At 39.9% G+C, this 25,441-nt stretch overlaps 2 protein-coding genes across 2 annotated transcripts; both read left to right on the top strand.

The window, feature by feature from the left end:
• The first annotated feature begins 1,855 nt into the window (after window positions 1-1,855).
• Window positions 1,856-3,855, top strand: LOC100657650 (olfactory receptor 7E24-like). The gene has a single exon (XM_003413397.3). The coding sequence runs from the start codon at window positions 2,357-2,359 to the stop codon at window positions 3,362-3,364; it is 1,008 nt and encodes a 335-aa protein (XP_003413445.3). The 5' UTR covers window positions 1,856-2,356; the 3' UTR covers window positions 3,365-3,855.
• Window positions 3,856-17,098: 13,243 nt separating this feature from the next.
• On the top strand, window positions 17,099-19,178 carry LOC100668223 (olfactory receptor 7E178-like). The gene has a single exon (XM_003422906.4). The coding sequence runs from the start codon at window positions 18,169-18,171 to the stop codon at window positions 19,096-19,098; it is 930 nt and encodes a 309-aa protein (XP_003422954.3). The 5' UTR covers window positions 17,099-18,168; the 3' UTR covers window positions 19,099-19,178.
• Window positions 19,179-25,441: the final 6,263 nt, after the last annotated feature.

Genomic DNA, 25,441 nt, shown 5'->3' with positions numbered 1-25,441 from the left:
TTTGGCAGATGAAAATTCAAGGCAGATCTCTTTCTTGCTCCTGCTCCTGGATGTTGTCTAAGCTGCCAATTCCTCCTTCATCCTTGTAATTTAGCCCATCCTGGTCTCAAAGGGAGACATGAGTTCAATTCAGAGTCAGGGAATTGTAATCAGTTTAAAGGTGTACCTTAGATGTATCTTTGGTTAAGTTCTCTGGACCTCTGCTTTGAACATTTTGAAATGTGAGGAAACAGAATAAAGATGGTTAGTGCATGGGCCTCAGATAGCTACAATTTAATTGTGAATCCAAGTTCTCATCATCTCTGAGCCTTTACATTGCCATTGAGTTGATCTTTAGTTGACAGAGTGATCTGCATTGATGTAAGGATTGAATACATAATGGATACTACTTTTGTGATTAATCATGTGATGGACATATACAGCAAGAGCCAATGACTTTTTGATATTATTATTATTTTTAATTAGGCTAAGCTCCATACCATTCAACTAAAATATACTGTGATCAGAATTTTTTTCCCCCCCTCTGGATCCCTGAAAGAACATTTCATTTTTATACATGAAGATATTGAATGCTAGGAAAGAAACCACTGAGTCTCATTCATTTCTGATTCCCCAGAGCCTATCTCATGCTTAGCACAGAGAAGGCTACAAACACAACCACAACAAAAGATCTGTTAAAACACTGAATAATTCCTTTCTTGGTTCACAGGAACCAAGCTAGACTACATGGCTTCCACTTGTTTAGTATCACAAGGTAGTCATGGCAAGGCAAACAAGAAAGACCTCATTCATTTAGCACTGGAGAATCAATTACAACGTTAGCTTAAATGTTAAAGGCCAAATCTTTAGACTTCAGGCTTTACCTTTAATGAGTGGTCTTGGGGAGGAGACTTGACCACACCTGGAACTCAGAGGAGGCCCTCGTATACAGGTTCGAGGTCTGCTGTGGCAAGCAGTGTCTCAGCAGGCTTCTCAGTCTTCAGACAGAGAGTCGAGAGACCTTTTGCTTCTGTCTCCTCTGAAAATGAGCTGAAATCCACGTTTATATACCCTGTTTTTTATTGTCATGTTCAACTATAATGGTATGTTTTATTGCCAGTTAAAAAATTGTTGTATGATATATTTAGGTTTTGTTAATTTATATTATGTTTTATGGTGAGTTAGGGACTTGTTGTATGGCATATTTACATTCTTGTTTACTACATGTTTTAAGACCAAGTTAATAAATTAAAAACTATGGGAATCGTTTAGTGACTTACACACATGTGTTTTTAAAGGACATTGCAGAAGCAGACATGACTTGAGAGCATAAAGAAAGCACACATAACAAAAGTACCCCCACCAAATTCATGACCGAGCTTGCTTTTGGGGGACAGGTGTGCAGAGGAATGAGGTCATGCAGGGAAAGCACGAAAACTCAAGTTTGACTGGAAATATTTTAAACCTCTAAAGTGTGATTTATAAAGCAAGTATTATTAAATGTGCATATTTTTAATATGGTGAGTACACATTAATGATAACAATAAATAATAAATAAAAAATTAAAAAAAGATAACAATAGTTAACATTGGAGCAATTACTAAGAGGCTGACAATAATGTAAAGCAATGGTTCTCAACACTGGCTGTGCTTCAGGATGACCAACAGAAGGACTCACATGTAGAGTCTGATTCAATTGGTTCAAGGCTGTGGCAAGGAGCCCTGGTGCCCTAGTGGTTAAGAGCTCAGCTGCAGATCAAAAGACTGACAGTTCAAATCCACCAGCCACTCCTTGGAAACCCTATGGGGCAGTTCTACTCTATCCTATAGGGTTGCTGTGAGATGGAATCGATTTGAGAGCAATTGCTTTGTTTTTTTTTTTAGGCTGGGGCCAGCTTATCAGTATATTTTAAAAGGTCCATAGATAATTATAACAATAAATTAGCATTGAGAACCACTGGTTTTAGCACTTTATATGCATTTAATTTAATTATTTTATAACAGCTCTAAAAGTGAGGTTCAATTAAGAGTTATATTTTAATAGATGTACAGACTACCAAGATGCTTGTCATATTATTCTCTTCTTCTTACAGGGTATATCTTATTGCATATGCTTTCCTCGTGGTGGGGGGCTGATACTTTACTGCCTGTATAGATTTTTTTATGTTAAAATGTCCTTGCTGTTCTAACATTCTTCAGCCCAGTGTGTCTCAAGTGGGTTTGAAAAGAAACAGTTGAATAACACAGAAATGAGTGAGGAGAGATTTCTGAGAACAGAACTTGGTTTTGCTACATCTGAGGAACATTGCCTAAGGTCCTAGAGTATTAGGTCCTCAAGTGTAAGCACTTGATTTGTGAATTTCTTGAATTAAAAATATATGCACAGTGCTGGGTGCCTGTATACTTATTTTCTTTTTTATAACCCTTTTTTCTTTCCCCAAAGCTGTCTCTTCTACATGGAACCACAGAATCTGACAGGTATCTCAGAATTCCTCCTCCTGGGCCTCTCTGAGGACCCAGAATTGCAGCCGCTCCTTTTTAGGCTGTTTCTCACCATGTACCTGGTCACTGTTCTTGGAAATCTGCTCATTATCCTGGCTGTCAGCTCTGACCCCTGCCTTCACATCCCCATGTACTTCTTCCTATCTAATCTGGCCTTGGCTGACACTGGTTTCATTTCCACCACAGTCCCCAGGATGCTAGTGAACATCCAGACACAGAGCAAATCTATCACGTATGAGGCCTGCCTGACACAAGTGTCCTTTTTTATTCTTTTTGCCTGTTGGGACGTCCTCCTTCTGACTGTGATGGCCTATGACCGGTTTGTGGCCATCTGTCACCCACTTCACTACCTTGTCATCATGAACCCTCGCCTCTGTGGCTTCCTGGTTTTGGTGTCATGTTTCATCAGCCTTTTGAACTCCCAGCTGCACTGCTTGATGGTGTCACAACTCACCTTCTACATGGAAGTGAAAATTCCTCATTTCTTTTGCGACCCTTCTCAACTTCTCAATCTTGCCCGTTCTGACACCTTCACCAAAAACATACTAGTATATTTTATTGGTGCCATTTTTGGTGGCGTTCCAGTCTCAGGAATCCTTTTCTCTTACAGTCGAATCATTTCCTTGATTTTGAGAGTCCCATCATCAGGTGGGAGGTATAAAGCCTTTTCCACGTGTGGTTCTCACCTGTCAGTAGTTTGCTTATTTTTTGGAACTGGTCTTGGAGCTTACTTAAGTTCAGCTATCTCATCTTCTCCCAGGAAAGATGCGGTGGCCTCAGTGATGTACACCGTGGTCGCCCCCATGCTGAACCCCTTCATCTACAGCCTGAGGAACAGGGACATCAATAGGGCTCTGTGGAGGCTCCTCAGGAGAACAGCTTGATTTCAAGACCTGTGCCATCTTTTACAGCGTGTGTCTTGAAAACAAAACTTACCAAACATCTCAAACAGGAAATCCTATATTTTGGCCAGATAATTCTTGTAGCTTTCATGTTGACATTCCTCTCGATATGTCATATCTCAATATTGTTTATTTTGGTCCCTCTTGAATAAGATTGTGGTAGTATTCTGGAATCCTAATTATGCCATAACCACTGCATGATTGAATTCTCTAAAACTTGTGGAACCTTCTATATTTGTCATCTGTCTTAGTCACCTAGTGCTGCTCTAACAGAAATACCACAAGTGGATGGCTTTAAGAAAGAGAAGTTTATTTTCTCACAGTAAAGTAGGCTAAAAGTCCAAATTCAGGGTGTCAGCTCCAGGGGAAGTTTTTCTCTCTCTTTCAGCCTCCTCATCAATCTTCCCCTAGACTAGGAGTTTCTCTGCCCAGGGACCCCGAGTCCAAAGGATGCGCTCTGCTCCTGACACTGCTTTTTTTGGTGGTATTAGGTCCCCCGTCTCTCTACATGTTTCTCTCTTTTCTAATTCAAGAAATTGCCTTAAGACACAGTCCAATCCTATAGCCTGAGTCCTGCCTCACTAATACAACTGCAGCCCATCCTCCCTCATTACCATCACAGAGGCAGGATTTACAACATACAGGAAAATCACACAATACTGGGAATCAGGGCCCAGCCCAACTGACATAAACATTTTGGGGGTGGACATAATTCAATCCATGACATCATCTATGACCCAAACATCCTAGAGAAATGCACAAGTCTCTTTTTTTACGTGTACAATTCTCAACCCTTCCCACAGGCCAGGTTTACTGTCCATAAAGCTCTTGCCTAGATCTGATTTATTTTCGCAGGTTATGTGAGAGGGTGTGCATCACTGGTCTCCAACGTTAGCTTCGTACCTGAATCAGCTGGTGAGCTTTAAACTCCCAGTACTTGGGTTCCACCACCAGAGTTTCTGAACTGATTGGACTGGCACGTGGCATGAGCATGAAGAGTGTTAAAAGCACCCGAAACCAACTAAACCCACTGCTGTCAAGTTGATTCTGACTCATAGTGACCCCACAGGATTTCCAAGGCTGTAAATCTCTGCAGAAGCAGACTGCCACATCTTTCTCCCATGGAGCCACTGGTGGTTTCAAACAGCCAATCTTTTCGTTAGCAGTCGATCACTTTAACCACTGCGCCACCATGGCCCCTTTAAAAGCACCTCAGGTGGTTCTAAAATGCAGCCAAGGTTGAGAATTACTGACCTTTTCTCAGACCTTTCCTTCAAAAATGCCTAATGTGCCTTGGGGCTTTTATTCCTCACTTGCAAATGCTGAAGATCTTGAAGTAATCAGACTTCAAAAGGGGGAAGTTATGAAAGAGGTTACCCAAGCAACATGCAATGTGATTTTTTTTGTTAGTCCTGGTAATATTTCTTCGCATGTCTTCTCCCTACACATTGTAGAGCTGGTCATATGTGCTGGACATTAAGTCCTCATCTCTCTATACTAAACCCACCCTTTACACTTTTCTGTCTGATGCCAAGGGTTAGGGAAGAGGAAAAACAATTGTTACATCACTGCTCTGATTTCCATCTGGCTTTTTTGTGAGGTTCTTACAAGAGTAGACAACAAAGCTCACTATGCCCTAATAAACCCAACCTTTTTCTCCCATTAGACTTTGGAATGGTTGCTACTTCCTGGGGTACTATTTCTGTGTTACCACGTTTTTTCTGTTACATCTTTCTGTCCTATAAAACTGTTTAACCAATTGCCTATATTCAGTTACCCTCATTAAAATCACTACTGTTGTTTCTCTCTTCTTGATCGAACTCTGACTGAAAAATGATAACACCATAAATAAACTATGTTTTGAGGTCTCTGTAATTGGAAGAATACAAAATGTGCTTAGGAAAAAAGGCTTGGTCTTGGTCAAGGCTGTAGCTTAAGGTGGTGAGTTCACATTTCTAGTTTCTGTGTGGCCTTAATGGTGCCTGAGAATTATTTAAGTCACCCAAGTCATTAGGAATAAACTCAACTTTATCTTCTTTTCATTACTGTAGAATGGCAAAGGGCCACGTCCTCAGCAAAGGGCACCTTTACCTTTCATTAGTTACAGCCTTCTTGGGATTTCACTCTGTGAACATGCTCACCTCTCCTCTGTCATGATGGGTCTGCCTTGGGGCTCCTCCTGTTCTTCATTGTGTGTGTATCCATCTTTCCTTTAAGATGCCACACTTTATTTCTGGGCTCTCTAAAATCAGGCCTAATAACCAGTTAGGTTGTACCGCCTTTTACCCATAGGCTAAATGCTCACCATCTTCACTGACAAAGGCTTTGATCCTCAAAGTGTGTTTTAATCTGGATATTTGATGGATAACCTTGGAATTAATGTTTACACAACGAGACCTTGAGCGGTCTAAGGGCAGGGACTGAATATCATTAATCTCTATACTCAAAATCTAGCACAATGTGGGCAGATATTTGGTACATCTCCACTTTGTATAATGTTGAATAAATTATCTACTTTCTTACACAAAAATGTAAAGGTGTTTTGTCATCCACGCATCCAGTATTTTCTTTCCTCCCTAAATCACTAGGCCTTCTACAGAGATCTCTGTGAGCTTGTGACAGAAGAAATATATGGCTAGCTTTTACTATTATGTACACTCAAGGGAATGTATATTTCCCCCACCTAATACTTTGTACAAGATTAAGAATTATAGAATAAAGGGTGAGTTTTAATAAGTTCTACAAACAACCAAAGGATAAAAAGTAAATTGAATACCTGAAAAGGAAATGTGAGAAGGTCATGATCTTTCTGTTACCTTCCAGGATACTCATCATGAGAGAAGGACTTGGAAAAAGCCCATTTTATCAAAGCATCACAATGATCTTTGGTTATCATATACCATGTACTCTAAACACAGTTGTGGCAGTAACCCTATTATCTGACAACCTCTTCCCACTATGAGATGACTTCAGTTTTAATATTACAGTTTTGCTACAGCCAAAGAATTATCAAATGTCTCCACACTGAGACTCTCCCTCTTCCTCTAAAGACTTGTCATTTGAACATCTGGCCTCCTACGAGTTACAATCTGCCATTCTGTGTACACATGTAAATAGCATTCGTTCTTCCATATCCAATTTAATATGGTATATATTATCCCAGTTTTCTTCATATCAGTCAGTGACAAACCAATCTCCAAGATCATCAGCAAAGAGATCCCTGAGCCAGGAGGGCTGCATGAGTAGGATGCAGAACCTTGCACTAGACTGTCATTTTCATATACCCTACTGTCTTAAGCTGGTTTCTCTAGAGAAGCAAAACTAGTACAGTATATATATATCTCGATGAAGTGGCTTATGCAGTTGTAGAGCTTGTAATGTCTCAAGTCCATGGGTCAGGATAGAGGCATTTCTTGATTGCTGTAGCTGCAGGGGCTGGTTAAGCAAAGGTCAGCAGGTCAGGGAGCAGGGCTCTTGGTCATAGGCTGTGAAGATTGACAAATCCCAAGATCAGCAGGCAAGACCACAGTTAAGCTGCCAGCTCAAGTCCAAAGGTCATGCAAACAGGAGCCAGCTGCAGGATCCAGAATAAGCAATAGCCTCTGAGCCCTATCAGAAAGTCTGCCCACACCTGATGCAGGCCACACACCCAAGAAAAATCTCCTTCAACAGATTGGCTACTCACAGCAGATCCCATAATGGGGGTGATCACATATCAAATCTCAACAGGGAAGTGACTACAAAATCACAGGGCTGTCAAAACACTGAGAATCATGGCCCAGCAAAGTTGACACACAATCTTAACCATTACACCCACTTTATCCACTAGTGAAAACAGAGAAGCCAAAATCACATTGTATTAAGACTTTAAGAGTTCCAGAGACAAAGAGATCTAAACAAAATACATTCTATGGTGAAGTGAGCCCTCCCTAGTTAAACAAAATCAGAAGCTCCTGGGGATATTTGTTGAAGCTGTACATGGAATGGCTGTGACAGGCCTAATATCAATGGAAGCATTCTACTGGTGTTAGAGAAACCAGAGGGGCTTTATTCTGTAAGGCCAGGAGCAGAATGGTGGGGTTTGGAGGAGTTCTATCAGGTACCTGTTTCTTACCAGGAAATGTGCTGAGAGAATGGTGGTGCAATGGATTGGCACTATGCTGGAAAGCAGAGGGACCTCTCTAGAATCTAGTTGTGCTTAGAGCCAACCGTCCTTATATGAAACTTGTGTAGTGTGCAGTTGCTAAGATTCTCCCAATGACCCCCACCTCCTGTATTTATGCTCTTGTGGACAACCATCCTCTTGGGTGTGTCCTGCATCAGTTAATTGCTTCTATCACATAGAATTTGGAAAACTGTTGGGATATCGCTTCCAACGCGGTGTGAAAAGAATCTGGCTTTCATCTTGCCAGCCCTTTCCTGCTCTCTGGCCATCTCACTCTGATGAAAGCCAGTTTCCATGTTACTATCTGAGTGATGGAGTTGCCTATATGGTCAGAAGTTATGGGAGGCCTCCAGCCAATAGCGTGGAAGGAACAAATCCTGGCAACTGATACCTGAGTGACCTTGGAATCAGATCTTTTTCCAGTTAAGCCTTGAGATTACTGCAGCACAGGTCAACATTTTGAATGCAGACTTCTGTGAGGCCCACAGACATATTTAGGGGAAGAATCAAGTTACCAAAGAGTATAACAAAATAAATACTTTTCTAAAGTACCAACATACATTAACTACACAGAGATATTAGAAATGGTGCTGTCATTCAAATAAACAAAAATATACATTGTAAATGCATGCAACCACAAACCACATGCAAGGGCTACAAAAAGGAAAATAGGAAGTTCTCCTTCATGACAGAAATATCAATTCAGAAAATGGAAATAGTATCAGATTCTTGGTATAGAAGATTTAAGGTTGTTGTTGTTAGGTGCTGTGGAGTTCATTTCAACTCATAGTGACCCCATATGACAGTGGAACTGTCCTATGGTGTTTTCTAGGCTATAAGCTTTACGGGAGCACATGGCCATGTCTTTCTCCTGTGGAGAGGCTAAGTGGGTTCCAACCGCCAACCTTCAGTTAGCAGCAAAGCACTTTAAGCACTGCACCACCAGGAATTTATAGAATACTTGTCCTCCCTAAATTATATGATTCATTCCATGGGTTTGAGAATATTAAATCACACACTGAGTTTTTCTATTGAAAAATTGAAAAAAGTGTGTCTGATTTGTACATTAAGATCCATACAACTTGGAAGTTAGAGATTAGGAAATACAGGTGAGCTTCCTCCTTAAAATGGTAGGGCCCAGATACCGGGGACATTCACTTTCTCCTCTTTCTGTTTCATTAATATTAACAAGTCTTCAGAGATTTGAATAACTTGAAACAATATGGCTAATTGTGTGCTCTGGGCATTGAGCTCTCAAGACCATATAGCTGTAAATAACCCACCTGTGCCTCACAGGGCTTCAGTTTGTCCAGCCCAGCCCAGTGAGCTCCATAGCCATGTATCTCCTCTAGAATGATTGTCTGACTCAGGAGGTTCATGCCCGAGTCTCTCTTCCTGACAGTCCTTGGGAAGGTGCCTCAGCTCTCAGGCCCACCACAGGAGAGGGGTGGTGGACTCACACTCTTTGGTCATGCTACAGCAAAGACCCAGTGCAATCCAGTAAGTGCCACGGGAGACAGTGGACACAGGGGGACTGGGGAGCATTGTTTCCTCCTGATCAGGACACGCAGCACACTTGGGATGGCTAGATGAGGAGGCTCTGAAATGCTAAGTTTTGGCTCAGAGTACTGTGAAGATTTTGTTCCTTTTTCTGGGAGAGGTCCAGGAAAGGTCATTTAGTGTTTTAATTTCTTCAGTGTTGGTTCTAGCTCCTGTAGGCACTTCTCTACTAGAGTAGGGGATAGGTCCCTCTTACAGAATGATCTCCTAGATGGTGATTATAACAATAATGATGAGGATGATGACAGTAACCACAGTATCATGAATGTTAATTGAAGGCTGCCCACTGCTAGGATCTGAGCTAAGTTTTCTATGTGGCTTCTTTCCTTTTTCTGTACAACCACACCCAGAAAAGAGCAACACAGAGTTATTGTCATTTCACAGAAGAGAAAAGGAGTGCAGTCTTTTTTTGTATCTTGTTCCAGGTCATGAGCCAGAAACAGTCGAAGTCATGTCTGAATCCCAACAGCATGACATCAGACAGATGGCAACTGACCATATTCTCCCCTGCCCACCCACCCTGCTACTTTGCTTCTCTGGTGTCTCCAGGCAAAGACCTCCCTGCTCACTGTACTCTTTTGTGGGGGATTTCTGCTAGTCCAAAGTGGAGAGCAGTGGGTTCCTCTTTGTGCCTCAATAATCAGAAAGATGGTTGAGAATACAGGATGGGGTCTCATCAGGACTTGGAAGTGGATAATTAGGACAGATCTCTCACTTGCCACTTCTCCTGGATTTTATCTCAGCTGTCAACTTCCCCTTTCATTCTTGTAATTTAGTCCATCTCAATCTCGGAGACATAAAGACAGGATCTTGGGGTCCATTCCTAGTCAGGACGTTGGAATGAGTTTAAAGGTGTAACTTAGATGTATCTTTGGTTGTGGCCCCCGGACTTCTGCTTTAAACATTTTGCAATATGAGGAAACAGGGTGAAGATGGTTAATGCATGGGCCTCAGTGACTTACAATTTAATTGTTAATGCTGCCTGCTTTCCTTATGATCTGGGTGTCACAGGGTAAGTTTTAGTATCTCTCAGTTTTCATGTTGTCATGTGAGTTGATCTGCAGCTGATAAAGGGCGGGAGATCTGCATTGCTGTAAGAATTGATGAGATAATGGATATTGCATAAGTGATTAATTATATGATGGATGCATATAGTTAAAAAAAATTAGGGCACATTAATTTTACATATATAAATTTACATATATAAATTAGATGAAGCTTCATACCATTCAATTAAAGTACCCTGTGATCTGAACATTTTGTTTTGTCTGAGTCCCTGTAAGAGCATTTATTTTCATTCTTGTACAAGTGGGGCAGTGATTGAGATCTAGGCTCATAACCGAAGGGTTGGCAGTTTGAATCCACCAGCCGCTCCTTGGAAACCCTCTGGGGCAGTTCTACTCTGACCTACAGGGTAGGTATGAGTCAGAATTGACTTGATGGCAATGGGTTGATACAAGAATGTATAAGAATGTTTGGAAGGAAGGAAACAACTGAGTGTCATTTGTTTCTGATTCCCCAGAGCATATTCTATGCTTGGCACAAAGTAGACTACAACCACAAAGACAACAACAAATCTGTGCTTAATATGGAATAGACACTTTTGTTCCTTTTTCCTTGGTTCACGGGGTCAGAGCGTAAGCTGTAAAGTTTCCACGCTGAGTGATTTCCTGCCTGTGCTTTCCTTCTCCCAAGGAAGTTCCACAGGACTAAAAAGGACTAGAAAAAGTAAAATAGGGCATGACTATGTTTATATCATGGACTTTCTATGGAATCTATTTAATAGAGTGTACAACACTCAATTATTTTCAAAAATTGTGGAGACTTTTTAGTTTTCATAAAACTGAAAACTAAAAAGGAAAAATGGAGAAAGAGAAGGGGAAACTAAATCTTACTGGGTGAACCTAGGCACATTTTATGATTTCAGTACATTCTGTGCTCGAGTTTTCTGGGACATATTAGGCTTCTTTCCAATGTAATCAAATAAAACTGGGATTGTATTTCAATAATCAACACACTACTTTCATATCGATTCAAATTCTGATTAAAAACCATGTCCAAGTATTTAGTAGTGTCACAACTTTGTTAACTGCCACATGCTCCCTAGTGATGGGTATTGTTCTCCCTATTTCTAGATAAGAGAGGTTGAGACATTTACACACACTCCAGGTTCATCATGTGAAAGATATGCCCTCTTGTTTCCTATTCCAGGGCTCTGTCTCCTCAACCAGAGCTGAATGATTGTGTTTCTTTTCAGATGAGCAAAGGGAGACTGAACCATTGGTTCTTCCTCTCTCAACTTGGTGAGTTGATCTGTGAATCAAGAAAATGAGCCAAATGGTTTATAGGGAATTTTATAGCATGAATCTGGTGGCTTGTAGGGTTTTCTATGAAAAGAAATATGTTTTACTACATACTTAGGAAATCTGAGCTATGGGATTATAATTCCCTGTACAGGATGGTAATTTTCATGTTGATCTATTATGGGGTGACCATTACCAGACCACTTTCATGGATTTTTGATTCCATACCTTGAAATAAAAGCATGTAGTTGTATCTGACTTGGTGTTGATAAACTCATGTTGGCAATTAATAGTAAATTTGGACATTCATCAATTTTACATTTTAAACAACTCTGCTCCATGCACATATAAAATTCTCAATTATGAATTGTGAATAATACATTCATAAATTATAAATTGTGAATAATAAATATATAAGAAATTCTCAATTATGAATAATATGGTGAGTGGAGGAAGAATTCTGCTATGATGTTCTTAATAAGATATTGACATAAAATGATCCTTCACTCAGCAATACAGTGCACCATTTAAAGTGTTTAAAATAGATGTATGTACATTACAGAGACAGTTAAAACACAATTTGTAATAAACAAAAACTTGTGCTGACGGTATGTGTGGGATTATACTATTTAGGTCCATTTTCAGAAAACTGGCTATGGACACGTGAATTAAAACTAATATTATGAAAATATTGATTGGAAAATATACCCACAAAATTTATTACAGAGGTTGCCTTTTTGAGAACAGTTGTGTGGAGGAATATGATCATACATCAAGAGCAAGAAAACAAGTTTTATGGGTAATATTTAAATCTCTAAAATATGAGTTACGAAGAAAATATTATTAAATGTTTATGTAATTAATGCCAGGAGTGGGTATTAATGATAATAATAGATCACATTGATGGTACACTTACTAAGAGCTTGGCAATAATGTAAAGCAATGGTTCTCAACCCTGGCTGTACTTCTGGATGACCAAGGGATTCACATGTAGAGTCTGATTTACTGGGTTCTAGGTTGTGGCCATCCTTCAATCTTCTTTTGATGCTTCCTGTGTTGTTTAATATTTTCTCCATAGAATCCTTCTCTATTGCAGCTGGTGGTTTGAATTTTTTCTTCAGTTATTTCAGCTTAAGAAATTTCGAACATGTTGGCCCCTTTTGGTTTTCTACCTCCAGCTCTTCGCACATGTCATTATAAACCTTTGTCTTCTCAAGCCACCCTTTGAAATCTTCTGTGCTTTCTTTTACTTCGTCATTTCTTCCTTTTTCTTTAGCTACTTGATGTTCAAGAACAAGTTTCAGAGTCTCTTCTGACATCCATTTTGGTCTCTTCTTACTTTCCTGTCTTTTTAATGACCTCTTGCTTTCTTCATGTATAATGTCCTTGATGTCATCCTACAACTCCTCTGGTCTTCGATCATTAGTGTTCAATGCATCAAATCTATTCTTGAGATGGTCTCTGAATTCAGGTGGGATATTCTCAAGGTCATACTTTGGCTATCATGGACTTGTCCTAGTTTTCTTCAGTTTCAACTTGAACTTTCATATGAGCAATTGATGATCTGTTCCGCAGTCGGCCCCTGGCCTTGTTTTGACTGATGATATTGAGCTTTTCCCTCATCTCTTTCCACAGATGTAGTCGATTTGCTTCCTGTGTATTCCGTCTGGTGAGGTCCATGTGTATAGCTGTCTTTTCTGTACGTGAAAAAAGGTATTTGCAATGAAGAAGTCCTTGGTCCTGCAAAATCTGTCATGGGATCTCTGGCATTGTTTCTATCACCAAAGCCATATTTTCCAACTACCAATCCTTCTTTGTTTCCAACTTTCGCATTCTAATTGCCAGTAATTATCAATGCATCCTGATTACATGTTTGATCAATTTCAGAATGCAGAAGTAGGTAAAAATTTTCAATTTCTTCATCTTTGGCCTTAGTGATTGGTGACTAAATTTGAATAATAGTCATCTTAACTGGTCTTCTTTGTAGGTGTATGGATATTATGCTATCACTGACAGTGTTGTACTTCAGGATAGGTTTTAAAATGTTCTTTTTGACGTTGAATGCAATGCCCTTCCTCTTCAAGTTGTCATTCCTGGCATAGTAGACCAAATGATTGTCCAATTCCAAATGGCCAATACCAAAAGCAAAGAAAGTGCTCCACATTTCTCAAGCTCAAAGAACTGAAGAAAACTTTCAAGCCTCGAGTTGCAATAGTGAAGAATTCTATGGGGTGAATATTAAACGACATCAGAAGCACCAAAAGAAGGTAGAAGTAATAACACAGAGTAGTTATGCCAAAAAGATTTAGTTGAAGTTCAACCATTTCAAGAGGTAGCATATGATCAGGAACTGATGGTCCTAAAGGAAGAAGTCCAGTCTGCACCTAAGGCATAGGTGAAAAACAAGGCTCCAGGAATTGACAAAATATCAACTGAGATGTTTCAGCAAACAAATGCAGTGCTGGAAGTGCTTACGCATCTATGCCAAGGAATTTGGGTGACAGCTACTTGGCCAACTGACAGGAAGAGATCCTTATTTGTGCCTATTCCCAAGAAAAGTGATCCAACTGAATGTGGAAACTATCAAACAATATCATTTATAGCATATGCAAGTAAAATTTTGCTGAAGATCATTCAAAAGTGGCTGCAGCAGTATATCGACAGGGAACTGCCAGAAATTCAGGCTGGATACAGAAGAGGACGTGGAACCAGGGCTATCATTGCTTATGTCAGATGGATTCTGGATGAAGCAGAGAATATCAGAAAGATGTTTACCTGTGTTTTTTTGACTACGCGAAGGCATTTGACTGTGTGGATCATGACAAATTATGGATAACATTTCAAAGAATGGAAATTCCAGAACACTTAACTGTGCTCATGAGGAACCTGTACATAGATCAAGAGGCAGTTGTTTGGAAAGAACAGTGGTTACTGCATGATTTAAAGTCAGGAGAGGTTTGCATCAAGGTTGTATCCTTTCACCATACCTATTCAATCTGTATGCTGAGCAAATTTTCCAAGAATTGGCCTATATGAAGAAGAACAGGGAACCAGGACTGAAGGAAGACTCATTAACAACCTATGTTATGCAGATGACACAACCTTGCTTGCTGAAAGTGAAGAGGACTTGAAATTGTTACTAATGAAGATCAAAGACCACGGCCTTCAGTATGGATTACACCTCAACATAAAGAAAACAAAAATCCTCACAGCTGGACCAATAAGTAACATCCTGATAAATGGAGAAAAGATTGAAGTAGCCAAGGATTTCATTTACTTGGATCCACAATCAACAGCCATGGAAGCAGCAGTCAAGAAATCAAAAGACACACTGCACTGGGCAATCTGCTGGAAAAGACCTCTTTAAAGTATTGAAAAGCAAAGACGTCACCTTGGAGACTCAGGTGCGCCTGACCCAAGCCATGGTATTTTCAATAGCATCATATGTATGTGAAAGCTGGACGATGAATATGGAAGTCAGAAAAATTGATGACTTTGAATTGTGGTATTGGTGAAGAATATTGAATATTCCATGGACTGCCAAAAGAACAAACAAATCTGTCTTGGAAGAAGTTCAACCAGAATGCACTTTAGAAGCCAGGATGGCGAGACTGGGTCTTACATACTTTGTACATGTTGTTAGGAGAGATCAGTCCCTGGGGAAGGACATTATGCTTGGTAAAATAGAGGGTCAACTAAAAAGAGGAAGACCCTCAAAGAGATGGATTGACACAGTGGCTGCAACAATGGACTCAAGCATAACAACGATTATGGCATAGGACTGGGCAGGGTATTGTTCTGTTGTACATACGATCAGTATGAGTCAGAACTGATTTGACAGCACCTAAAAACGACAATAACAGCAGGTTGTGGCTAGTTCATCTTTATATTTTAAAAGATCCACAGATAATTATAATGATCAGCTAGCATTGAGACCACTGGTATAATGAATTTATATGTATAATTTAATCTAATTTCCTTCTACAACTATAAATGTTATACCCACCCACTGCTGTCAAGTAGATTCTGACTCATAGCGACCCTATAAGACAGAGTGGAACTGCCCCATAGAGTTTCCAAGGAGCTCCTGGTGGATTTGAACTGCTGACCTCTTAGTTAGCAGCCATAGCACTTAACCACTACGTCGCCAGGGTTTCTACTATTAAAAAAAAAAAAAGGTTTAGTTAATACATATATTTCAACAAATGTGCAAATGATCAATGTGTTATTTCATAATATCCTCTGTTCTTTAGGTTTTCCCAAATTAGATCATCTTGGACCTTCCAAGCAAAATGAAGAAGTGAGGAGAATTCCAATCCCCCTGATAAGGAAAGATTGTCTTGGAAAACTCTTCAGTAGGCCTAAGGTGGGTGGGTTTGGAAGTGCCCTGGTCTTATTCTCCTCAATTGTAAATAAGAGTGTCGGCTTGATAAAGAAATAACGCTTTCTAAACATTTAGAATGAGAAACACATTTCAGCATTTTATCAAGTCAACAGAGAATGGTAGCAAATTAAAAAAAAAAAAGCCAAATGATCACCAGACATTTTTCTAAGATGGAGTAGTATTGATACCAATAAGACTACATACAGTGAAAAATACAGAGTGTTTCTTATTGTTTACTGTTTAATCACTGGTGCATTTCACAGTAAGGCCGTCTTTGGGATCATCAGTGTTGTCTGATTCCGTGCATTTACCAAACCATTATTACCAAAATTTGACGTCCATTAAAGCCAAGGGAGAGAATATATATTTCAAAAGATTTTTAAAGGCAACCCACATATTTGAATGACCTTTATCTCCATTTAAGATGGATGGCAAAGGACCAAAGATTAATGAAAACTTGTGAAGATAATTGACATATAAACATGTTCTCTGATTATAAACATTCTATTCTAATTTAGAATCCAGCTAATGAGGTCCCTGGGTGAAGTAAACAGTTTGAGCTGAACTACTAACCTATAGGTTGGTGGTTCTAACACACCCTTCAGTGCTGTGAAAAAAAGGCCTGGTGATCTGCTTTTGTAAAGATTAAGGCCAAGAAAACTCTGTGGAGCAGTTCTATTCTGTAACACACAGGATTGCCATGAGCCAGAATCAACTTGATGGCAACCATTTTTTGTTTGTTTTTTAATGTGGTCCTATTCCTTGTTGTTTTATAAATATTCCAAATCAAGAGAATTTATTGCACTGTATTTGGATAAAATAAAACTACATCTGACTCCTTAAAAAGAACAAGTTGCTATTGAGTAGATTCTGATTCATCATAGTGACAGTATATGTGTCAGAATAGAACTGTACTCATTGGGGTTTTCAGTGACTAATTTTTTGAAAGTAGATCACCAGGCCTTTCTTATGAGGTGTCTCTAAATGGACTTCAACCTTTTGGTTAGCAGCCTAATGTGTTAACTGTTTGCCCATCCTGGGACTGCAAGTGCTTCTTAGTGTCCTTTAATTTAAATGATTTTTTCTTTAAAGAAGGATACTTCTTATTGCATATGTTTTCCTCATAGAGAGGGCTGATAGTTTGCTCTTTGAATATGTTATCTTTTTTTTTTTTTGCATCCTTTGATTTCTTTTTGTTTTTTAAAAAAATTTATTTTAGATTTGGGTTTACAGAGTAAATTAGTTTCTCATTAAACAACTAATACACATATTGTTTTGTGACATTGGTTGCCATCCCCACAACATGTCAACACTCTCCTCTTCTTGACCCTGGGTTCCCTGTTACCAGCTTTCCTCACCTCTCTTGCCTTCTCATCCTTGCCCCTGGGCTAGTGTGGTTTTATGGGCCTGTCTAATGTTTGGCTGAAGGGTTAACCTCAGGAATGACTTCAGTACTGAGTTAAAAGGGAGTCTGGGGGCCGTACTCTCAAGGTTTATCCACTTTCTGTTGCACCAGTAAGTCTGGTCTTTCTTTTTTTGTGTGTGAGTTAGAATTTTGTTCTACATTTTTCTGCATCTGGGACCCTCTACTCTGATCCTGGTTAGAGTAGTCAGTGGTGGTGGTAGCTGGGCTCCATCTAGTTGTGCTGGGCTCAGTCTGGTGGAGGCTGTGGTACCTATGGTCCATTTGTCCTTTGGATTAATCTTTCCCTTGTATCTTTGGTTTTCTTCATTCTCTCCTGCTGCAGATGAGGTGAGACCAGTGCAGTATCTTAGGTGACCACTTGGAATCTTCTAAAACCCCAGATGCTGTTCACCAAAGCAGGATGTAAAACATTTTCTTTATCAACTATATGATGCCAATAAGCTAGATGTTCCCCAAGACCATGGTCCCCATCCCTCAGCTTGGTAATTTCATCCTTCAGGGAGTATGGATGTGTCTGTCTATGGAGCTTCCATACCTTGCTTTGGTCAAATTGTGCTGGCTTCCCCAGTATTGTGTACTGTCTTACCCTTCACCATAGTTACAACCTATCTGTGGTTTTTTTTTAGTTGTTATGAATTTGTTGTCTTAAAATGTCCTTGCCATTCTAACATCTCTAGCCCAGAGTCTCTAAAGTGGTTGTGTACAGAAACTGGTGAATAGCACAGAAAACAGTGAGGAAAGAGTTCTGAGAAGTACAGTGGTTGGGTTTGCTACAACCAAGTAATATGGCTAAAGGTACTGGGGTATTAGGCACTTAGGTGTGATCATCTGTGAATTTGTGGGCTTTACTTGTGAGTTTCTTGAACTCCAAATACAAACACAGGGCTGGACGCTTCTTGTTTCCTTTTAACAATCCTCTTTTCTTTTTCCAAATGCTGCCTCAGGTACATGGGGCCACAGAATCTAACAGGTGTCTCAGAATTCCTCCTCCTGGGCCTCTCTGAGGACCCAGAACTGCAGCCCCTCCTCTTTGGACTGTTCCTGTCCACGTACCTGATCACTGTGACTGGGAACCTACTCATCATCCTGGCTATCACCTCTGACCCCCACCTTCACAACCCAATGTACTTCTTCCTCTCCAACCTATCCTTGGCTGACATCGGTTTCATTTCCACCACAGTCCCAAAGATGCTAGTGAACCTCCAGACTCAGAGCAAATCCATCACCTATGCACGCTGCCTGACGCAAGTGTCCTTTTTTTATCTCTTTGGATGTGTGGACGATCTGCTCCTCACTGTGATGGCTTATGACCGGTTCATGGCCATCTGTCATCCCCTGCACTACACAGTCATCATGAAACCCCGCCTCTGTGGCTTGCTAGTTTTGGTATCTTTTTTCATCAGCCTTTTGGACTCCCAGCTGCAACTTTCAATGGTGTTATCACTTACCTTCTGCACAGCTGTGGAAATCCCTCATTTCTTTTGTGACATTCCTCAACTCCTTAACCTTGCCTGTTCTGACACCTCCACAAATACCATATTACTCTATTGTTTTGCTGCCATCTTTGCTGGTGTACCAGTCACAGGGATCCTTTTCTTATACACTCGAATTGTTTCCTCTATTCTAAGAGTCTCATCTGTAGGTGGGAAGTATAAAGCCTTTTCCACCTGTAGCTCTCACCTGTCAGTTGTTTGCTTATTTTATGGAACAGGCCTTGGAGTGTACCTCAGTTCAGCCATCTCATCTTCTGCCAGGAAGGGTGCGGTGGCCTCAGTGATGTACGCCATGGTTACCCCCATGCTGAACCCCTTCATCTACAGCCTGAGGAACAGGGACATCAAGAGGGCCCTGCAAAGGATCCTAAGCAGAGCAACCTAATGTCAACACTTGTGCCATCCCTTTGAGTGTATGGGTTGGAAAATACAGCAAAACCAAACATCTGCTACTAGAAATCTTGCCTGTTTGGTGGCATAACTTTTTAGCTCTCATGGGTTTCAATTTCGAGATTTCATATCTGAAGATCACTTCCTTTGTCACAGTTTTAATGGGATAGTGGGAGTATTCTGGGATAAGACAGTCTGTGTGATCAAATCCCATTATAGCTATGGTGCTTTCTATACTCTCATCTATGACTCAGACTTTCTAGTAAAATGCACAAATCTATTTTTATGTGCTTAGAATCTTCTTCCTTTACCGTAATTCCTAACTGTTACCCAGGCTACTTTTGCACCTAACAGAACAATATGTGCAGGTTGTGTGTGAGAATGCCTGTCACTGGCCACAAGCCTTGACTCCACATTGGAATTGTCTGGGAAGCTTAAAAAATATTGATGCCTTGCTCCCGCCACTACGGAGTCTGATTTAATTGTACCAGTATGTGGCTTGAGCACAAGGTTTTCAAAGCACCGCAGGTGGTTTTAATGTGCAGCCAAGGTGAGAACTACTCATCATTTTAGACTTTTCCTTCAGGATTATTTTGTCCTGGGTCTTTTACGCCTCCTGAGCAGATGCTGAAGATCTGAATGTGATCAGATCGTGCAAGGGGAAAGATATAAAAGAACTTACCCTAACAAGAGGCAAGTGATTTTTCTCAATATTCTTGGTGATATTTCTTCTCATATCTTCTCCCTCTGCATCACGTTGTTGTTAGCAGCTCTTGAGTTGCCTCCCTGACACATGGTGACCCCATGCACAACAGGAGAAAGTGCTGCCTGGTCCTGTACCATCCCCATAATCAATTGTGGATCAAAACCGTGTGATCCATGGGGTTTTCATTGGATGATTTTTATAAGTAGATTGCCAGGCCTTTCTTACTAGTTCATCTTAGTCTGGAATCTCTGCTGAAACTTGTTCAACATTTTAGCAGCACATAAGTTTCTACTGACAGATGGTAGCTGCGTACAAGTTACATTTGTTGGGAATCAAACGTGGTCTTCCACATGGAAGGGGAGAATTCTACCAGTGAAGCACCACTGCCTCTAGCCTGCACACCATAAACACTCAAGTCACGAGTGCATGTTGATAAGCTATTGCCTCCCTTATCCAGAGTCACTCTTCTATACTTTGTGATGCTCAGGCAGGAGATGAGAGGATCTTTAAATCACTCTTCTGATTTCCCATCTGGCTTTATTGTTAGGTCTTCCCATAATGATCAGTAAATGTCACCATACCCTAGTAAGCCTGATATTTTTCTTATACTTGTTTCCTTACACCTTGATGTGGTAGCTTCTTTCTGCAGTTACTATCTGTGTATTTTTGCATTGCTCCTTTTCTTCCTTTCAGTCCTCATAAAACTATTTTGCCAGATTCCTGTGTGAAATGATCTTCATGTTGTTTTCATTTTTCTTTATTGAATCCTGACTGATACATTGTATTTGGGGAATAAATCTATTCGTAAATGTCTAAAATTGGAACATTACAAAGCATGCTCAGGAAAAATGTGGTTGCAAATTGTATGAATTGGCAAAGTTGTACAAATGAGGATTAAAGTGGTGGAATCATATTTCCAATTACTGTGGCTCTATTGGTGCTCTAGGATCACTACTTCACCAAGTCATTATGAAAAAATTAAATGTTATCTTGTTTTTCAATAGTCTAGGGTTGCAAAGGACCATGTCTCCACTAAAGGGGAGCTCTTGCCTTTCACTTGTAACAGCCCGATTAAGACTTTGCTGTGTTATATGTTTCCTTACCTTTGGGTTCCTTTTTGGTGTGCTACATGGGTATGCATTTCTCTTTTAGAGATATTGACATAATCTCCGAGGAAGCAATTTGGGACTCTCTGAAAATCTGCTCAATAAATAGCTTAATTTACTCTGTCTTTTATCACTGAGTTAAATCCCCTACAAATTTTTCTGATGAGAAACTTTGATAAAGGAGAATGGACTGCACTTGACAGAGGATGAGGCCAGACTAGCTTCATTAAAAATCATGAAAGTAGTATTCTGATTTTCTGGTTACGGTTAACTGCAATGAGACTTTATGGGTCCCATCTGTCCTAGAACTAGGTTGCACGTCCATTTCTGTAAACGTGAGGATGGCCAAAAAATTGATACATCAAAGATTTTTTTTCCTTTTGATGTCTCAATGTAAGCTCTCCTGAAAGGTAACATTTTCTTTTTCCCCTTTAAACTTCAAGGCCTAACATGAATGAGACTAGTTGATTGATGCTATGAATGGGGAAAAGACTGGAAGGAAATATGTCAGTTTCCTATTGGCTATCAGAAAGTGGTGTACTTATCTTTGGTATGGAAGAGGAACCACAGATAAGAGAAAGGGTGTGGGATTTGAGGACACACCTCCAACCAGATCTTTGCTTATAAACTGGACAACTTTGGCAACTCAGTGCACTTCATTGAGCCTCAAAGTCATCCTCATCAAATTTGAGATTAATAGTGCTAATCTTCCAAGTTCACTGGAATGACTAAATATAATGTTGTCAAGGTTAGATCAAATAGTAATTTCCCATCATGTGGTGGCCCTTAATATTACTTTAAAGAAGTTCATTTTAAGAGCATTCCAAATATTCGAAGAGACCATCATATTACAAACAGTGATTTTAGGCATGATAGAGAGCGTCTTTCTGTTTAACTTCTTCCTCTCTATAGAGGTGGTAGCAAAAGCACTCATTTGAGAGAGTGATTAAGAGGATATACTCAAAAGTACTGATTAGAACAGTGTTTAGTACATATAATAGATCAGTAAGTGAACACTAACACAGTTACCATATACATAGGCCAATATAATTTTTCAACTAATGGGTTTTGCGGGGAAAATATTTTATTTTCAATATTAGCTCCTCTAACTCAGTTTCGTGGACTGGGACTTGTTATTAAAGTCTCGTGGTGTCCAGTTCTTCATTTTAAATGATACTTAACTTAAAGCCCTGTAAGGATTTAACAGATAATATATATACATGGTTAGTAAATACAGATATCATTCCATCGTCATCTACTCTATGGCTGATGTCATTCAAATAAATTATTTGAACACTAAGTGTGGATGACCCTGGATACCTGACAGGCCGTGATAGTTTATCTTTATACAATAAGACCTTGAATAGTTCAAATGTGGAGACTGGATATCATTTATCTACATACTTGAAATATAGCACAGTGAGGCCAGAGATTAGTCCCATCTCTACTTTGTGTTATGTTGAATAAAATATTCACTATCTTATAAGAAAAGGTGAAGACATTTTGAAGCAATACATCCTGTATTTTTTCTTCCTCCCTGGAGCACTGTACCTTCCACAGAGATCTTTAAGAACTCCTGAAGGAAGAAATGTGTAGTTTGTTTGCTTTTATTATTATGGATATTTGATGGGAACTATTATTGCATTTAATTGGGTGTGTAAGAGTTTTGTGAGAGTAAGAATCATTGAATAAAAGGGTGGGTTTGATACATTTTATGATTAAAACAGGGATAAAAAACTGAGGGTAGATTTTCCTCAATCGTACATCTAAACAGGATGCAGGAAGATGATAGTCTTTCTGTTTCCTTCAAGGATAGTCATCATGTGAGAGGAAATTGGGAAAAAACACAAAGCAAATCTCTCTTTTTACCACAACTCTTTGGTTTTCATACTCCTGTCTTCTACACTCATCTTTGGAAGTGGCTCTCGAATATGATACCCTCTTTTTTGTTGTTAGTTGCCATGGAGTCCTCTCCAACTCATAGTGATTTTATTTAGTTGTAATACTTTTCAGCCCAGTGCCCCTAAAGTGGGTGTGTTTCGAAACAGATGAGTAGTGTAGAAACCAACAAGGAAAGAGGGATGGGATTGTCACAATTGAGAAATATTGCTGAAGGAGATTATGGTCATCAAATTTGAGTGCTTTGCTTGTGAATTGCTTGAATCCAAAATATAGACCCAGTGCTGGGTGCCTGTATACTTGCTTCCTTTTTTATGACCCTCTTTTATTTCCCAAAAGCTGTCTCAGCTAGGATGCTCTCATTACAGAAAAAAAAAAAAAAAAAACCTTAAATGAGATATGGAAATATATCAGATTCTCAGTATAGAAATCCTTATTATTCCTAAATCACTTGATCAATTCACTGCATTTGTTATCATCAAAGTCACTCAATGAATCTTCAAATCAGGAAAAAAAAAAAAGAGCCAGAACTCCATATTAAGAGCTCTACAATTTACCAGACAGAAGTGAGAATATTGGTGTGATTCTTTCTGAGAAGATGAAGGGCCATGAGTCTTTCAGGTCATTCACTTTATTCCTCCCTCATTCATTAAGAAGCCCTTAGGGAATGGGAGAACATAGATCAGATAAGCTAATTATGAGCTCTGTGAGTTGCATTCTCAAAACCATATGACTATAAATTATTAGCCTGTGTTTTCAGCCATTCAGAGTGCCCATCCCAGTCCAGCAGACTACATATGTGTGTCTCTTCCTTTCAGAGTCGTCATTGACATCAGGACACCCATGCCTGAGTTTGTCTTCCTGCCATTTCTGAGGAAAGAGCCTCAGCCCTCATCTCCCGCCAGGCAGGGAAGGTGCAATGGATTCACACTCCATGGCCATGCCCCAGCAGAGACATCGTGCAGCCCAGTGAGTGCTGAGGGAGACAGAAATGCAGGAGGGACTATTAAGAGCATTGTTTTTCATCATGAGGACCAACAGCACAGTTGGGATAGTCAGAATTGAGGGCCCAGAATAAAATGTTAATATAAATGGCTTATGACATTTATGTTCTTGGTACTGTGGCTATCTGAGGACTTTGATTCAGACTTCTGCTCTTCTCTAACACCATTTTGAGGTTCCACAGGCATTGTCTCTATGAAAACAGGAAATAATTCCTTCTAAACTGTCACCTATGCACTCCTAAATGATCATGAAGTTGAGGATGATGATAGTAATGGTGATGGTGATGATAACTACAATATCACCAAACTGTATTGAGAGTTTCCTGGTGCCAAGCTCTGAGCTATGTCTTCTGTAGCTTTTTTTGTTTTATCTGCACAATCATCCCCAAGATATGGGTGTACAGATTATTATTATTTTATAGGTGTGGAATGGAACACAGCGATTTTATTTATTTCAATCAAGTTTTGGTGTAGAAAGGGATGAGTTCAGGTTTGAACCGGGCAGTTAGACTCCATTGACATAGTACCACTATTGGTGTGGATCAGATCATTGTAATCCATAGTGTTTTCACTGGCTGCATTTTGGAATCTCCATGGAAGCCAATTCAACATCATAGCAACACACAAGCCTGGACTGAGTGATGGGTGGTGGATCTGCATGAGGTGTATTGGCTGACAATCAAATCCAGTCTTCTGCATGAAAAGTGGAAATTCAGTCACCACAACTGCCCCTTATCAATGGGCCAAAAACCAAACTCCTTGCTATCAAGTTGATTCTTACTCGGTGACACTATAGGACAGAATAGAACTGTCCCACAGGGTTTCCAAGGCTGTAATCTTTACAGAAGCTGACTGCCACATCTTTCTCCTGTGGAGTGACTGGTGGGTTTAATCTACCCACATTTTGGTTAGCAGCCCAGTGCTTAACCCCTGCAATACCAGGGCTTCTTATCACTAGGCATCTAGCCAATATTCTAAGCTGACAGCCCAACCTGCTATTTCTCTTCCTGGGTCATCCCAGGTGAAGTGCTCAGAGAAAAAAGATTGAGTCTCATTCATTTCTGCTTCCCTAGATCCTACACCAAGCTTGGCACAGCAGAAGCCACCATAACAGAATACCTCTGTTAAATAGTGATTATAGTTATTAGGTCAAAAGAACAAAGCATAGTCACAGTGACTTTTACACACGGGGTGTTTTTCTGCCTGTGCTTTCCTTCCTTCCTGGGATGTCCAGTAGGACTAGAGAGATGAATGAGACTCAGGCGTTTCCTTCCAAGCTCTCTGCCTAGATCACCAGGAAAAAGAAATGGAAGGTAAGAGTATTGGCTTGGTGCCTGTGAATGGCGTCACAATGCTCAGATACATAAATAAGATAAAACAGGGTTTGTGTGGGTCTATGTCATGAATTTTCTGTGGCATCTATTATTTCCCATTTAATATGTATGTATGTAACACTATATTTAATAATTGGGTAGATTTTCATAAAAATGAAAACAGAAAAAGAAGAGGGAGAAAGAGAAGTAGAAGAAAAATCTTACTGTGTGGACCGAGAAAACTTTTCGGATTTCCTTTTGTTCATGCTTGAGTTTCTTGAGATAAGACAGGCTTCAACCTCTTGCCATA

The sequence above is a fragment of the Loxodonta africana genome, chromosome 3 (genome assembly GCF_030014295.1).
Source record: "Loxodonta africana isolate mLoxAfr1 chromosome 3, mLoxAfr1.hap2, whole genome shotgun sequence".
In the NCBI taxonomy this organism is placed as follows: domain Eukaryota; kingdom Metazoa; phylum Chordata; class Mammalia; order Proboscidea; family Elephantidae; genus Loxodonta; species Loxodonta africana.
The sequence above is the reverse complement of the archived record's forward strand: the minus strand, read 5'-3'. Positions and strand labels throughout refer to the sequence as shown.